The 17,619-nt window shown below is 37.5% G+C and overlaps 4 protein-coding genes and 1 long non-coding RNA gene across 5 annotated transcripts in view; all 5 read right to left on the reverse strand.

The window, feature by feature from the left end:
- Positions 1 to 318: 318 nt before the first annotated feature.
- The window catches only part of LOC307148749 (serine/threonine-protein kinase pim-3-like), a 142,741-nt gene continuing 125,440 nt past the window's right edge, over positions 319 to 17,619 (reverse strand). The window contains exons 10-12 of the mRNA XM_079854540.1: positions 1,069 to 1,149; positions 882 to 959; positions 319 to 563 (exon numbers count right to left, since the gene is read on the reverse strand). Coding sequence (XP_079710666.1) covers positions 529 to 563; positions 882 to 959; positions 1,069 to 1,149 — 194 coding nt within the window. The 3' untranslated portion in view covers positions 319 to 528. The remainder of the gene's footprint in view (positions 564 to 881; positions 960 to 1,068; positions 1,150 to 17,619) is intronic.
- LOC307149454 (uncharacterized protein) lies at positions 2,602 to 10,679 on the reverse strand (the record flags this gene model as incomplete). The annotated part of the gene is made up of 5 exons (XM_079855800.1): positions 2,602 to 2,654; positions 8,990 to 9,084; positions 9,267 to 9,452; positions 10,199 to 10,534; positions 10,652 to 10,679. The coding sequence occupies 5 exons, from the start codon at positions 10,677 to 10,679 to the stop codon at positions 2,640 to 2,642; spliced, it is 660 nt and encodes a 219-aa protein (XP_079711926.1). The 3' UTR covers positions 2,602 to 2,639.
- Positions 10,927 to 14,558, reverse strand: LOC307149456 (serine/threonine-protein kinase pim-2-like). Its single transcript, XM_079855801.1, has 8 exons — positions 14,294 to 14,558; positions 13,362 to 13,547; positions 13,085 to 13,179; positions 12,874 to 12,918; positions 12,272 to 12,653; positions 11,990 to 12,169; positions 11,311 to 11,455; positions 10,927 to 10,956 (listed from the first exon to the last, which is right to left on the reverse strand). The coding sequence occupies exons 1-7, from the start codon at positions 14,385 to 14,387 to the stop codon at positions 11,352 to 11,354; spliced, it is 1,086 nt and encodes a 361-aa protein (XP_079711927.1). The 5' UTR covers positions 14,388 to 14,558; the 3' UTR covers positions 10,927 to 10,956; positions 11,311 to 11,351.
- LOC307149459 (serine/threonine-protein kinase pim-3-like) lies at positions 15,007 to 16,710 on the reverse strand (the record flags this gene model as incomplete). The annotated part of the gene is made up of 3 exons (XM_079855803.1): positions 15,007 to 15,056; positions 16,095 to 16,274; positions 16,377 to 16,710. The coding sequence occupies 3 exons, from the start codon at positions 16,708 to 16,710 to the stop codon at positions 15,007 to 15,009; spliced, it is 564 nt and encodes a 187-aa protein (XP_079711929.1).
- LOC307148752 lies at positions 16,785 to 17,605 on the reverse strand. Its single transcript, XR_013819483.1, has 3 exons — positions 17,473 to 17,605; positions 17,196 to 17,290; positions 16,785 to 17,029 (listed from the first exon to the last, which is right to left on the reverse strand). It is a non-coding gene; the product is annotated as an uncharacterized lncRNA (long non-coding RNA).

The following is a 17,619-nucleotide window of genomic DNA, read 5'->3' on the forward strand; positions in this document are numbered from 1 at the left end:
TACATACAATGCAGTTTTCTCTAAGCAGTTCTCAGAATTGCGTCCTTGGGACGAGGGCGTTAATTTATATATATATATATATATATATGATGTGCATGTATAAATCATTTATAATAAATTATTATTTCTTTATTGCAATATTCAATAAAAACAAGAATTGTCCAATTGTCCATTTCATGGTGACTTTAATATGTTGTTCAGGCAACATGTGCATACTATGATTATCTTCACTTTATGCATATTTATAATTAAACAAAATATGATATAAATCAAATAAAACCGAATCGGGAAATACATGCAGACTCTGTTTATCTTCAATGTATATTTATAATACAGAGAATATAGTATATTTATACATGAAAATTAGCTATTTTGGCTTTAAATGTAAACACCATTGTTAATTCATGTGTATCGTCCTAATAAATAAATAGTTTCATTTTTTTATTCAGTTCATTTTACAAAGTACAAATGTTGGTGATGCTTCGTTCCCTTGTTCATTCGCTGGTATCCTTAGGCATGCTCCGCTTTTTACATGGACTTCGCTGACTTGCACCTACATTTTCCTTTTGAAGAAATAGACAATCAGGTTAAAAAGAAATAGGCATAATCAGGTTTAATAAGCTGGAAGGAGGTAAAAAAGACACATCACTTAACTTGTTTTACCACGAGGGGTCTATGAATTTGACTGAAATATACAAAGTATTCTAAATTGAGGATAACAAACAAAGTAGCTTAGTTGAAGACCGTGTTTGTTTTTAATAAATCTGAAAATAATTTATCATAATAAGAGATCATTTTCGACAATTACCCTGAATATCTGTGGGAAAATGTGGGTCCCTCTCAATGTCTATGGTGGTTGCAGCCTTAGCTGAAGTTTTTACCTTGGAGGTCAGGAAACCAAGTCTTGCGTTTTCTCTTCAATTCAGCTTTCTCTTCTTCACTTGGTTTAGATTCAGATACTGGTGAAATGAAAAATAATAATTAAAATACAATTGGTGGAAATAATATATTAATAATCTAAAAGAAAACAGTATATTTTGTTGTTGTGGCGCTAGCTGAATTTCTTACCTTCAACGCCAGGAAACCAGGTCTGGAGCTTCCTTCTGAACTCAGCCTTCTCTTCTTCAGCGTGTTTAGAGTCAGAAACTACTGAATTAAAAAAACAAATAATTAAGTGGCACAATTGGTGAAAATAATATATATATATATTAGAGGTGGGCATAGATTAATTTTTTTAATCTAGATTAATCTAGATTAATTTTGAAATTAATCTAGATTAAAATGGCTCATTTGAATTCTGCCGAAGGCATTCAGAATATGTGTGCTACCCAAATAATGACTATAAAAGTAAGTCTTTGAGAACGGGTTTCTCAAGCCAGGTGGCGCATTAGACCAGGGGCTCATCTCCTGTTTCCAAAATGCATCACAAACTGTGTTCTACTATGTTCTACTCATAGACTGTAAAAGGTTACTACTGTACTGTTACCGTACGTAGGCAACATTAGGTAGGCCTATGTTATTATCAACTACTATAGGCTATCAATTAGGGATGGGCGATATGGCCTAAAATCCATATTGTGATATACATTGCAGCCTCTTGCGATAACGATATTATAATAAAACCATTTCAGAACAGGTTACACAGACCCTGCTAAACAACTGCTAAATGTTTTTTTTTTGTTTTTTTTGAAAGGGTGTATGTAGTTTTGAGAACATATATTGTGCAAAACTGTAAGTATACAACATAATTTTGCAGATAAATAAAATATAAGTACACTAGCTGCAGAGACTTAAGTAGGTCTAATGTTTATTATGGCTTGGAGCTTATGAAACCCCAAATTTAAAATTAGAATATTGTCTAACTGATGTCTTTTCAGTTAAAAAGAAACACAACAACGATTCTTAAAATCGGGCGCTTTTAATAAAAAGAGATTATGTGCTACACCACTCACTAAGATATATTGGGAATAATACGCGCGCGCTGGTATTCAGTGATATGTTTCGTTTTGAATTTGAGGTGGTAGAACGGATTAGTCGTGTGTTAACTTACCGAACTGTTACCCCACACAGTCTACGTCGGACGGCTTAAATCCGAACCAAGTCCAAATAATGGATGTTGCACCGATCTTTTACACCAGCTTTCACTTTCAGCCGTGTTTACTTAAGATGACGACGAATACGATGCGTTGCAGCCGGGTGTTCCCCGCGGCCGCGGGTAGATTGCGTCATCATAGCTTGTGTAGCTTGAGCCAGCTCCCAACCCAACTTGGAGAATACCGTAGATTAACGGCGATATTTTTTTTATCGCGCGATAAGAGTCTGCGTTAACGCCGATAACGGCCCACCACTAATATATATATATATATATATTTATATATATATAAATGAAGGTGACTTGACTATAAAAAGAACATTACAATGAACAAAAATTTGAAAACCTCACTACAAATAATCCAGAATTGAAGACAAATGCTAATAATCCTACTCTGTCTGTTACTCTTCCTCACACCTGAAATCTCTGATCGAGTGAATCTCCTGAAGTTCTCCATCCTACAGTAGATCATTTCTAATCCACTTATGTTGTAAGATCTGCTCTAACGTCGGGCGTTTAGTTGGATCCAGGGTTAGGCACTGGCTAATCAGATCACTGCATTCTGTACACATTTTATTAAAGGGGTGATGAACTGAGAAATCAAAGTTTCCTTGAGCTTTTGACATATAAGATCATCATACTATAATAATATCCTGTAAGTTTCAGAACTGAAAACTACCTTGTTAGTCCAATAAAAGCTTTTATAGACATCAGGCTCAGCAAACGACTCGTTTTTCAAAGTGGGGAACTATGACGTCAAAGAGGATAAAACACCGCCTCCACAAAAGATCAACGCCTTCTTCAACACGGCCTGTTTAGCCCCGCCCACCGATTCGCCCAAACATACTAAATAACATAGGACGACATGATGATTGCAAAACCGGATCGAGCTACTTCCAAGCAATAAACATGCTGTTGACTAAATATTGTGCAGTGCCTGTTTGTGGAAGAAGACAGTCATAAGCTTCCTTCGGATTCCAGCATGGCTAAACTTTATTAAATCAGTCAATCACAATTTCCCGACACGGATCTGCCAGCAACATGTAAGTAACCATGTGTACTCTAATGCCTGATCTGCGATCAGTGATTTCTGTGTAATTATTCAAGTTCAGATATTTCTCTTAAAATCGTTCAATACTGTTTATGCATCAGTGACTAAACGATCAACTTCACATAATTTCTCGTAGTATTATGAAAATAATATTTTTTTAAACTGTTATTAAATTATATAGCCTACAGAAAGCGATCAAAGAACGATCCCTTTCGCCCAAGCTGTCAATCAAACAGCACAGCGCGAGCCGCGAGAGCTTATCTGGACACTTACCAAACTCGTGATGACATAATGACACTGTTACACTACACAACGAAGCTCTTACTGTGTACTCACATCGTGTTTGCATTGTGATTTGGTGTAAGCATTTGTGAGAGTGCAAAAATTGCGTTGCAATGATAAGATCTTTATTCACGCGATCAACAGACTGTCTGTCATCTGCTCAGTCAGTAGTGCTCATCATGCTGCAACCTTTCATGTGATGGAATAGATTTAAATATAATGCTTTAAACGATACTTTTCACGATTTGTTAATCTCGATAGCTGTAATAGTAAAAACGTAGTAAAAGTTTTCGAGAGAGTTCATGTAATACTAGCTATTTCATTGCAAGCATGTCAGCCAATCACAGCAGTGGGCGTTTGCACTGCAGTCTCACAGCAGACACGCCCCTTAAAACGGAGCGTTCAAATCTGAGGCAGAAATCAGGCTTGGAAAAATGGCTTTTATTTATAAATTATGACAATTTTTTATGTAAAAATCATACTAACATTATAAGGGCACCCCAGGCAACATTATAAAATAATAAAACAATCCAGTTCATGACCCCTTTAAGGAGAGAGCTGGTTAGTCATGACCATGTGACACTAGTGTTGGCATCTATGAAAGCAGCATCTGAAACATGATTAACATAAGGTAAAGTGTTCTTTATCTTTACTTTAAAGGTGAAGTATGTATTTTCTTCTGCACTAGTGGCACATTGCGAAATTACAAAATAAAGCATATTTTACAAAACCTACGTCATCACGTCATCCCCAACTCAAACATCACAAACGCAGCTCTTACTGGTACTTGTGAAGGCATGTTTCAGGTCCAACATATTAGGAATACTTTTAGCTGTGTTGCATTTGTCTTTATGAACATTTGTCTTTTGATCTGTTCACTTTGACGAGTTCATGACCTGTTTAACCCCCTGAGGTCGACGGTATTGCCGGCAATACCAGCTCGATTTTTTTTTATCAGTGTAAAAGAAACTCATAAATACTCTGTTGACTTTGATTTTCCATAGGAGTTTCATACATCAATCGATTCTGTTAAATGTGTATTATTTTTGTGTATGCTCACAATAAAAACAAAGTGTTGTGCTTTTTGCCAAATAAAGAAAAATAAACACGAAGCGAGTTCTGCCTTCTCTCTGCCAGTAAAGTCCATTCTGAAACGCGTCCGAAAATGAACTGTAGCTCAGCGAATACTGAATGAACAAACAGGCATACAGACACACAGGCATGAAGCTTGAATTCTCTTCTTTTAAATGAAGTAATTTATATAAAAAACAAATATTCTCATCTTGTGAAATCTGTATTAAAAGAGAGCGATTCCAGTCGACCTAATTACAGCTGAGTCAGATGTAATGTGACTCCGCCCACGGAGAGCGCACGCTATTCAAACGCAAATGGCTGAGGCAATCCGCGCAATCCTGTGAACGCCCCCATCAGCGCGAGAAAACACACAAGTTTATTCAGATCATTACTTGTTTACACCGTCTTGCAGCGCTGTGAGGAATAATAATAATGGAAAATGTCCCTCAGAAGTGCGGGTATATCGAGCAGCGAGCTGAGGAATACAAGTAAGTTTTTTTCCTTCTCACGTGAATTTCTTCACGTGGGTTTCTGTTTATGAATGAATGAACGGCAGAGATGCGCGCTGTTTACCACAGCTGGCAAAGACAGTTTAAATTTAAATCGCGTGTGAATGAGTGATGATGTTTTAGCAAACTGTATTGCTATACTGAGATGAGTAAAAATCGACTGAAATATGTTGAAATAAAATGTAGGCTATTTGTATAAGCAACGTATTAAACTGCAAATTAACAATATGCCCTAATATTTCATGAAAACAACGTTACAGTCAGGCGAAATATGAAAGTTTATAAAGTTTAAGAAATATACAGTTTTTACTGTAGAATATACTGCCTCGTCAAATAAGCTTTTGTTTAGCAATTCTATATATAAAATACTATTTTTGTCAAAAATAAAGTCATCAACTAAGATGTTAGCTGTTCCAATGTTGGCTATATTCAAACTAATGAATACATAGATAAAATGTAGGCCTATAATCTTTTTTTTTACAAAGAAAGAGTACACTTGAAATATTGTTGAAATTGTAATTATTGTTGTAATTGTAACCTTTTTAATAAAATAGCAAAACATATTTACAAGATAGATGTAAGCAAAATCTTAAATGGTCAATATAAGTCTTCTTCTAAATATATCTTTTGTCCTTGCATTGTGGCTCAGTCAGTTTCACACCTGAATGAATGGCTAATTATGCAGAGTGGGTGGGACATTGTATTCTAAGGTGTAAACCACTCCTCTTTCACGCCCCCCTCGCATATTGGCTTTCCAAGCAAAACCTGTTTTACATCAATTTAAATCAATGTATGGTTTTATGTGAACGATAAAGCAAGACTATTTTCACATAATTTTGAAGAAAAAACTATAGGCAACGACATCCATTAGTCAAAAGTCTTATTGCCACATATTTAGTATGTGTTTTGTGGCCTTATTTCAAAAACTTTAATTTTTAGTTTTTTCGATAACCACGCATAAACATTATTCTCTCAAAAATGAAAACATGTACATACATGTGGCTCACATATTATTGTAGTCCTGTTTGTGCTATATAGAGTGAATTTACACCTTTGCCATTACAGTTTTTTACAATCGCTATGACAGATTTTTCAATACATTTAACAAGTTTCCTAAACTCTTAACGCACCAACACACCTAAAACACACAATTGGCAAAACGGTTAATTTCATGCTCAAAATCACACATTATAAACTAAACTGCAAAACTAATTTTCAAAATACAATAATACACTAACACAATACACCATGTCTACCAAAACATTAACACATGTTCTCTTACACCAGTCAGTGTAGTCAATCATAGCACAATGTCATAAAAAACACTAACATCAGATGGAATTACAGAAACTGCATTATTTTATGTGTCAGGTCTGCCCTTATACAACAGACATATTATTCTATAGATATATTATACTATATCTATTATATCTATAGATATTGTATTGATCATAGATTGTGTTTTGCACTGCAGTTTCTTTTGAAGTCTCTCTACATTTTTGTTTTGTTTGTAATGTAAATGCATTTTGTTGTTGTTTTTTTGCAGCAGAAATTCAATACAACAAAATAAATTACCCTTCTTAGAGTAGCTTTATGGAATGTATGGTTTATGAAAAAAAGATGACAGAGACAGAATCGCTGCAGTAACGTCTTTATTTGCAACAGGACATTTATAGCTGCCATTTACAGTATTACTGTATGTGAAAATACAAAATATACAAACAGAAAAGGCCATCTTCTAATCTGCCCGGTCCTCTGCATTTGTCCACATGTTCTCATCCACATCACACCTGATATCTTCCCTGGCAAGGCATCTTGGGAAGAATCTTTTACAGTAACATGCCTTATCCACCCCTGGCAGTGTTCAGCTGTGAGGTCTTGGTATGCAGCATCTTTTGCATACAGGAGGGACATTTGGTCCTGTGGACTATGGTCAAAAACCTTTCATCTCCAGGCTGAGAAAACTCCTCAATGGGGTTGAGGAAAGGGAAGTAAGGGGCAAGGAAAATAGACATCATCATCCTGGGCGTCAAACCAGGCTGTGACTAGACGGGAATGGTGGAATGCCACATTGTCCCATATGTGCATAACTTCAATCAGCTGTTTCTCACTAGCAATGGAATAATGTGAAAATACAAAATATACGAACAGAAAAAGCACCAGAAGAATAAAAAAAAAAAAAAAAAGAGTCATCTTCTAATTATTTGCATAATTCAATCAGCTGTTTCTCAGTAAGAATAGAATAAAATACAGGGGATATATTTGTGTTTCAGTTCACAATATAAGCAGCGGTTCACCTTGACTTTAGCCTGTAAGGTTAGGTTTAGAACATGGTGTTATCTGTTCTGACATACAGTGTTAAAGCATTGGTAAATTTGGCAGTAAAAATCCATTGTTTTGGTCTTGTTTGAGCTTGTGTGTAAAAGAAGTTCAAGCATTTTAAATTTGTGTTAATTGTATGCATTTTGTGTTAAAGCAACAAGAAATGTGTTAATAGTATAGCTTACACAGACGGATGTAGTGCTAACTGTGTTAAGAGTTTTGGAAAATTGTTAAATGTATTGAAAAATCTGTCATAGCAATCGTAAAAAACTGTAATATGTTTATAAGCAACTGAAAAAAGCACAAATGTCAGAGCATGTCAGAACACCCCCAGGGCCCAGAAAACCGCTCAGACTCCAGAGGGTTAATCTCCGAAAGTAGAAATGCAGTGAATTTTGGCTTTCACTTCTGTGACTAAAGCTACATTTCTTATAGTATTTAACTATATATAAAATTTTTACACACTTCACCTTTAACTGTGTCTGTACTGAGCCTTTTGCTTTATGTATGTGTGTGTTTATCAATGTTATCAATATTATTTACTCACCGTTGGATAAGCTGGTGTTCTGAAATGTAACTCTGGCTTCATTGATTTCCGTTTGATTGTGAAAAGGAGGACATGCGTTCACCATCTCGTACAGCAACACTCCTAGAGCCCAGACATTTGCTGGGACGGCGTGAAATCGAGGTTCTGTGAAGACTTCAGGAGGGCAGTAATCCAGTACTCCTGTAAGCAAGACATTTGTGTGTTGTTGAGCAATTTTTTCAAAGTGTCAAATAATCAGCAAGTCATTACATCCAGGTTTCCACACACTCCCAAAATGCTCACCAATGTAAATGTCGCTGTCATAGCCATCACTACTAAGCAGCTGACCAGAGCCAAAGTCTATCAGCTTGAGCTCTAATGTGTCTTTCTTCAACAGGAAATTGTGTGCATGAACATCATTGTGAAAAACGTCATGATCAATGCAGTGTTGCACTGCCAGCACAGCCTGTCGCATGATGACCCGTGCGGTCGTTTCGTCCAGTTGAGGATTACGAATGATAAAGTCCAGCACGCTCTCGCAGGGTTCGGGATACTCCATCACCAGGGTGAATTTTCGAGGGTGCTCAAACCAATCGTGTAGCTGTATGATGTAGGGGCTTATCGGTTCTTGCCTCATCATTAGCAGCAGAGCCACTTCTGTAATGAGAGGTTCGGGATGCCCAGGCTAGAGAAAAGAAAAGAAGACAGAAGATTAGCTGGGTAAAAATCTGAAGAAAACTTCATTTTTAAAGGTACTTTTCTTCGATCTTTGTAGATCCGATCAACAGAGCCTTTCCAGGCTTATTTGTCTATTACATTAACACCTAAAGCTTCCTACAGGTGTACTGACTACAGTAATCAGCACTTAAACAACTAAATACACATTCAGCTTTTGGCCAACTTACAATAGCAAGATAAAGATCGTTGCAAGTCTTGCGCATCCGCTTGATGGCAACCTGCAAAAATGAAAAAAGAAATACACACTATTCAATAACAGTAACAGCATTCAAGCGCCTGACCTTGCACATAACATTTACGATTTGAGCATCTAAGTATTAAACCATGTGTATTAAATATGTTTTGATGCATGCAAGAGCAAAATGTTTATACAATTCAGCAAAATCAGCAAAAACCTTTTTGCCGTCAAATTTGCGTGTTCCCTCGAACACTCTTCTGAATCCTCCGGATCCAATCATCTCTCCCGCGTTATAGAGAGACTCAAAGGAGTCTGAAAAACAAACAGGAAAATATGAGAAATATATGAGCTTGCTAGATCCTTTGTTTTATATAAAAAATATCAGTGCAGGTCGAAAAAATAATATTAATATTCTCTGAAAACAAGCCTCAAGATATCTTTAGTGGAAAACAAGAGGATAATACTGTTTAAAACAATAATGACTGCAGATTTACCATGATCTGGCTCGACGCCGGAGTGATCTGGATCAGAATCTGGCTCTGAGTCCAGATCTAGTGGAGGAACGAAAGGCTCCACAACATCCACAGCTTTACTGTCAGAACAGCAGCGGGACAGACTCGTCCACAAGTTCCTGATGAACCAACAAATTCTTTCCATCTTCTTATGTTTTGTAGGTTTTTCTGAAAAAAAAAATAAAATAATTAAAAACATCTCTGACCTCACATTTAACAATGATAGAACTTCCATTTTACTGTTAAATTCATATCTTTAATGTCACAAATCCAAAGTAATGCAAATATTTCCAAGCTATCCGCCTGACGACGCCCTGTTTCTGCTTAATACCTGCATAAATGTCCCTTAGCGGTGACGAAAATTTTTCACAATATTAAGTAATAATCATTTTATTTCATGATAATGATAGTTATTTTTTTGTTATTTTGTTTGATCTTTTATTAAAAAGAGAGCATACATTTCCAGGCCTCATTTGGCACAGTTCTGGCAATGGTAAAGGTCATATGAGCCATCATGTCTTAAAATATATTTCACATTTATTTTTTAGGAAATATAATATATTTAAGTAAACATTGATTTTATTAAACACAGCAATGTCTTATTAAAGACATAACTTAACTGACTCTGTTTACATGAATACTGGTCACAACTGCAATTTTGACACAATTTTGTCAGTATTTGACCATACAAACGCAATACAGAACTCTATTCAGGATAGTGCGTGTGTTTTCGGGTGTGTGTCAGACAGCGCAAGTGAGTTCATGGCTAATTGGCTTAACAAAAATATATTCAAAGAACGTTTTGTCCAACTAAAATATTTCAGAAGGATTTCGCTAAGAAACAGTAAATGTGACCAGACCTTAACTTGTCAAACATTTTAAGCAGTCACCATTCTGCCTTATTTCAGTCTCACCTGTCGAGCTCTTGTTCTCATCCTCCATGGCACCGTGAGCAGTCGGGACGTTTGAAGTCTCGACGGGAACTTGACCAGGCAGTGGAGGACACATCCACTCTTGGAAGCTGTCGGATCTGGACAAACTTCTGTTTCCGCCACTGCCTTGTTCATGTTGGCTCTCAGATCTGTTGTTACTGCTCCTCTTCTCGACGATGTATGTGCCTGTGCTGCTCAAGCTCGACGACAACCCACAAAACCGCCGCACCACATCCCTCACACAGTGGGACAAAGATGGTGTGGACATGATGCCCGGTGGAGAATCTGTGGAAGCAGCTCCACTGGATCTGCCTGAGGCTGGAATATACCAGACATTTTTAATAATATTAATAATCAATGTCAGTGGTCACACACACACAAAAAAATCAACTTTCTATTTTAAGCAGTCATCATTCTGCCTTATTTCAGTCTCACCTGTGGGGCTCTTGTTCTCATCCTCCATGGCACCGTGAGCAGTCGGGACGTTTACAGATTGGTCATTTATAAAGCACTATATACATGAAGATGACTTGTCTTGACTTTTAAAACAAAGCAAAAGTGGCTGTGATGTCTTGATGACTTCTTTCCAGTCTTCAGTCTCTCATGTTCTGGCTCAGACGTGGACAGGCTCTGATCTCTAGTGTGGCGCTTGAGTTCCTGTCAGGATGGGGTTGGACTTCAGACTTCAGGTCAAGTCTCGAGCTCGAGCCCTCCACCAAGGACAGCAAGTATGTTATTTCCTGTCCAATACAAAGATTATATAAGCAAGTCAACTCATGAATGTTTTTTTTTTTGTTTGTTTATTTAAAACAAAAAAAGCTGATTTACACAACAGAATTGAATTCTTGGAATTGCATCACTGATTCTGTTATTTTCCTGTTTATTACCATGAAGGCGCTTTGAAACTATCTGTATTGTTTAAAGCGCAATATATATATATATATATATATATTATATGTGTGTATATAAATGAAGGTGACTTGACTATAAAAAGAACATTACAATGAACAAAAATTTGAAAACCTCACTACAAATAATCCAGAATTGAAGACAAATGCTAATAATCCTACTCTGTCTGTTACTCTTCCTCACACCTGAAATCTCTGATCGAGTGAATCTCCTGAAGTTCTCCATCCTACAGTAGATCATTTCTAATCCACTTATGTTGTAAGATCTGCTCTAACGTCGGGCGTTTAGTTGGATCCAGGGTTAGGCACTGGCTAATCAGATCACTGCATTCTGTACACATTTTATTAAGGAGAGAGCTGGTTAGTCATGACCATGTGACACTAATGTTGGCATCTATGAAAGCAGCATCTGAAACATGATTAACATAAGGTAAAGTGTTCTTTATCTTTACTTTAAAGGTGAAGTATGTATTTTCTTCTGCACTAGTGGCACATTGCGAAATTACAAAATAAAGCATATTTTACAAAACCTACGTCATCACATCACAAACGCAGCTCTTACTGGTACTTGTAAAGGCATGTTTCAGGTCCAACATATTAGGAATACTTTTAGCTGTGTTGCATTTGTCTTTATGAACATTTGTCTTTTGATCTGTTCACTTTGACGAGTTCATGACCTGTTTAATCTCCGAAAGTAGAAATGCAGTGAATTTTGGCTTTCACTTCTGTGACTAAAGCTACATTTCGTATAGTATTTAACTATATATAAAACATTTTACACACTTCACCTTTAACTGTGTCTGTACTGAGCCTTTTGCTTTATGTATGTGTGTGTTTATCAATGTTATCAATATTATTTACTCACCGTTGGATAAGCTGGTGTTCTGAAATGTAACTTTGGCTTCTTTGATTTCCGTTTGATTGTGAAAAGGAGGACATGCGTTCACCATCTCGTACAGCAACACTCCTAGAGCCCAGACATTTGCTGGGACGGCGTGAAATCGAGGTTCTGTGAAGACTTCAGGAGGGCAGTAATCCAGTACTCCTGTAAGCAAGACATTTGTGTGTTGTTGAGCAATTTTTTCAAAGTGTCAAATAATCAGCAAGTCATTACATCCAGGTTTTCACACACTCCCAAAATGCTCACCAATGTAAATGTCGCTGTCGTAGCCATCACTACTAAGCAGCTGACCAGAGCCAAAGTCTATCAGCTTGAGCTCTAATGTGTCTTTCTTCAACAGGAAATTGTGTGCATGAACATCATTGTGAAAAACGTCATGATCAATGCAGTGTTGCACTGCCAGCACAGCCTGTCGCATGATGATCCGTGCGGTCGTTTCGTCCAGTTGAGGATTACGAATGATAAAGTCCAGCACGCTCTCGCAGGGTTCGGGATACTCCATCACCAGGGTGAATTTTCGAGGGTGCTCAAACCAATCGTGTAGTTGTATGACGTAGGGGCTTATGGGTTCTTGCCTCATCATTAGCAGCAGAGCCACTTCTGTAATGAGAGGTTCGGGATGCCCAGGCTAGAGAAAAGAAAAGAAGACAGAAGATTAGCTGGGTAAAGATCTGAAGAAAACTTCATTTTTAAAGGTACTTTTCTTCGATCTTTGTAGATCCGATCAACAGAGCCTTTCCAGGCTTATTTGTCTATTACATTTACACCTAAAGCTTCCTACAGGTGTACTGACTACAGTAATCAGCACTTAAACAACTAAATACACATTCAGCTTTTGGCCAACTTACAAGATAAAGATCGTTGCAAGTCTTGCGCATCCGCTTGATGGCAACCTGCAAAAATGAAAAAAGAAACACACTATTCAATAACAGTAACAGCATTCAAGCGCCTGACCTTGCACATAACATTTACGATTTGAGCATCTAAGTATTAAACCATGTGTATTAAATATGTTTTGATGCATGCAAGAGCAAAATGTTTATACAAATCAGCAAAAACCTTTTTGCCGTCAAATTTGCGTGTTCCCTCGAACACTCTTCCGAATCCTCCAGATCCAATCATCTCTCCCGCGTTATAGAGAGACTCAAAGGAGTCTGAAAAATAAACAGGAAAATATGAGAAATATATGAGCTTGCTAGATCCTTTGTTTTATATTAAAAATATCAGTGCAGGTCGAAAAAATAATATTAATATTCTCTGAAAACAAGCCTCAAGATATCTTTAGTGGAAAACAAGACGATAATACTGTTTAAAACAATAATGACTGCAGATTTACCATGATCTGGCTCGACGCCGGAGTGATCTGGATCAGAATCTGGCTCTGAGTCCAGATCTAGTGGAGGAACGAAAGGCTCCACAACATCCACAGCTTTACTGTCAGAACAGCAGCGGGACAGACTCGTCCACAAGTTCCTGATGAACCAACAAATTCTTTCCATCTTCTTATGTTTTGTAGGTTTTTCTGAAAAAAAAATAATAATAATTAAAAACATCTCTGACCTCACATTTAACAATGATATAACTTGCATTTTACTGTTAAATTCATATCTTTAATGTCACAAATCCAAAGTAATGCAAATATTTCCAAGCTATCCGCCTGACGACGCCCTGTTTCTGTTTAATACCTGCATAAATGTCCCTTAGCGGTGACCAAAATTTTTCACAATATTAAGTAATAATCATTTTATTTCATGATAATGATAGTTATTTTTTTGTTATTTTGTTTGATCTTTTATTAAAAAGAGAGCATACATTTCCAGGCCTCATTTGGCACAGTTCTGGCAATGGTAAAGGTCATATGAGCCATCATGTCTTAAAATATATTTCACATTTATTTTTTATGAAATATAATATATTTAAGTAAACATTGATTTTATTAAATACAGCAATGTCTTATTAAAGACATAACTTAACTGACTCTGTTTACATGAATACTGGTCACAACAGCCATTTTGACACAATTTTGTCAGTATTTGACCATACAAACGCAATACAGAACTCTATTCAGGATCGTGCGTGTGTTTTCGGGTGTGTGTCAGACAGCGCAAGTGAGTTCATGGCTAATTGGCTTAACAAAAATATATTCAAAGAACGTTTTGTCCAACTAAAATATTTCAGAAGAATTTCGCTAAGAAACAGTAAATGTGACCAGACCTTAACTTGTCAAACATTTTAAGCAGTCACCATTCTGCCTTATTTCAGTCTCACCTGTCGAGCTCTTGTTCTCATCCTCCATGGCACCGTGAGCAGTCGGGACGTTTGAAGTCTCGACGGGAACTTGACCAGGCAGTGGAGGACACATCCACTCTTGGAAGCTGTCGGATCTGGACAAACTTCTGTTTCCGCCACTGCCTTGTTCATGTTGGCTCTCAGATCTGTTGTTACTGCTCCTCTTCTCGACGATGTACGTGCCTGTGCTGCTCAAGCTCGACGACAACCCACAAAACCGCCGCACCACATCCCTCACACAGTGGGACAAAGATTGGTGTGGACATGATGCCCGGTGGAGAATCTGTGGAAGCAGCTCCACTAGATCTGCCTGAGGCTGGAATATACCAGACATTTTTAATAATATTAATAATCAATGTCAGTGGTCACACACAAAAAAAATGCAACTTTCTATTTTAAGCAGTCATCATTCTGCCTTATTTCAGTCTCACCTGTGGAGCTCTTGTTCACATCCTCCATGGCACCGTGAGCAGTCGGGACGTTTACAGATTGGTCATTTATAAAGCACTATATACAGTACATGAAGATGACTTGTCTTGACTTTTAAAACAAAGCAAAAGTGGCTGTGATGTCTTGATAACTTCTTTCCAGTCTTCAGTCTCTCATGTTCTGGCTCAGACGTGGACAGGCTCTGATCTCTAGTGTGGCGGCTTGAGTTCCTGTCAGGATGGGGTTGGATTTCAGGCATCAGGTCAAGTCTCGAGCTCGAGCCCTCCACCAAGGACAGCAAGTATGTTATTTCCTGTCCAATACAAAGATTATATAAGCAAGTCAACTCATGAATGTTTTTTTGTTTGTTCATTTAAAAAAAAAAAAAAAAGCTGATTTACACAACAGAATTGAATTCTTGGAATTGCATCACTGATTCTGTTATTTTCCTGTTTATTACCATGAAGCCGCTTTGGAACTATCTGTATTGTTTAAAGCGCAATATATATATATATATTATATGTGTGTATATGAAGGTGACTTGACTATAAAAAGAACATTACAATGAACAAAAATGTGAAAACCTCACTACAAATAATCCAGAATTGAAGACAAATGCTAATAATCCTACTCTGTCTGTTACTCTTCCTCACACCTGAAATCTCTGATCGAGTGAATCTCCTGAAGTTCTCCATCCTACAGTAGATCATTTCTAATCCACTTATGTTGTAAGATCTGCTCTAACGTCGGGCGTTTAGTTGGATCCAGGGTTAGGCACTGGCTAATCAGATCACTGCATTCTGTACACATTTTATTAAGGAGAGAGCTGGTTAGTCATGACCATGTGACACTAGTGTTGGCATCTATGAAAACAGCATCTGAAACATGATTAACATAAGGTAAGGTGTTCTTTATCTTTACTTTAAAAGTGAAGTATGTATTTTCTTCTGCACTAGTGGCACATTGCGGAATTACAAAATAAAGCATATTTTAAAAAACCTACGTTATCACGTCATCCCCAACTCAAACATCACAAACGCAGCTCTTACTGGTACTTGTGAAGGCATGTTTCAGGTCCAACATATTAGGAATACTTTTAGCTGTGTTGCATTTGTCTTTATGAACATTTGTCTTTTGATCTGTTCACTTTGACGAGTTCATGACCTGTTTAATCTCCGAAAGTAGAAATGCAGTGAATTTTGGCTTTCACTTCTGTGACTAAAGCTACATTTCGTATAGTATTTAACTATATATAAAATTTTTACACACTTCACCTTTACCTGTGTCTGTACTGAGCCTTTTGCTTTATGTATGTGTGTGTTTATCAATGTTATCAATATTATTCACTCACCGTTGGATAAGCTGGTGTTCTGAAATGTAACTCTGGCTTCTTTGATTTCCGTTTGATTGTGAAAAGGAGGACATGCGTTCACCATCTCGTACAGCAACACTCCTAGAGCCCAGACATTTGCTGGGACGGCGTGAAATCGAGGTTCTGTGAAGACTTCAGGAGGGCAGTAATCCAGTACTCCTGTAAGCAAGACATTTGTGTGTTGTTGAGCAATTTTTTCAAAGTGTCAAATAATCAGCAAGTCATTACATCCAGGTTTTCACACACTCCCAAAATGCTCACCAATGTAAATGTCGCTGTCATAGCCATCACTACTAAGCAGCTGACCAGAGCCAAAGTCTATCAGCTTGAGCTCTAATGTGTCTTTCTTCAACAGGAAATTGTGTGCATGAACATCATTGTGAAAAACGTCATGATCAATGCAGTGTTGCACTGCCAGCACAGCCTGTCGCATGATGACCCGTGCGGTCGTTTCGTCCAGTTGAGGATTACGAATGATAAAGTCCAGCACGCTCTCGCAGGGTTCGGGATACTCCATCACCAGGGTGAATTTTCGAGGGTGCTCAAACCAATCGTGTAGCTGTATGACGTAGGGGCTTATGGGTTCTTGCCTCATCATTAGCAGCAGAGCCACTTCTGTAATGAGAGGTTCAGGACGCCCAGGCTAGAGAAAAGAAAAGAAGACAGAAGATTAGCTGGGTAAAAATCTGAAGAAAACTTCATTTTTAAAGGTACTTTTCTTTGATCTTTGTAGATCCGATCAACAGAGCCTTTCCAGGCTTATTTGTCTATTACATTTACACCTAAAGCTTCCTACAGGTGTACTGACTACAGTAATCAGCACTTAAACAACTAAATACACATTCAGCTTTTGGCCAACTTACAATAGCAAGATAAAGATCGTTGCAAGTCTTGCGCATCCGCTTGATGGCAACCTGCAAAAATGAAAAAAGAAACACACTATTCAATAACAGTAACAGCATTCAAGCGCCTGACCTTGCACATAACATTTACGATTTGAGCATCTAAGTATCAAACCATGTGTATTAAATATGTTTTGATGCATGCAAGAGCAAAATGTTTATACAAATCAGCAAAAACCTTTTTGCCGTCAAATTTGCGTGTTCCCTCGAACACTCTTCCGAATCCTCCGGATCCAATCATCTCTCCCGCGTTATAGAGAGACTCAAAGGAGTCTGAAAAACAAACAGGAAAATATGAGAAATATATGAGCTTGCTAGATCCTTTGTTTTATATTAAAAATATCAGTGCAGGTCGAAAAAATAATATTAATATTCTCTGAAAACAAGCCTCAAGATATCTTTAGTGGAAAACAAGAGGATAATACTGTTTAAAACAATAATGACTGCAGATTTACCATGATCTGGCTCGACGCCGGAGTGATCTGGATCAGAATCTGGCTCTGAGTCCAGATCTAGTGGAGGAACGAAAGGCTCCACAACATCCACAGCTTTACTGTCAGAACAGCAGCGGGACAGACTCGTCCACAAGTTCCTGATGAACG

The sequence above is a fragment of the Squalius cephalus genome (genome assembly GCF_949319135.1).
Source record: "Squalius cephalus genome assembly, chromosome: 21".
NCBI classification, from domain to species: domain Eukaryota; kingdom Metazoa; phylum Chordata; class Actinopteri; order Cypriniformes; family Leuciscidae; genus Squalius; species Squalius cephalus.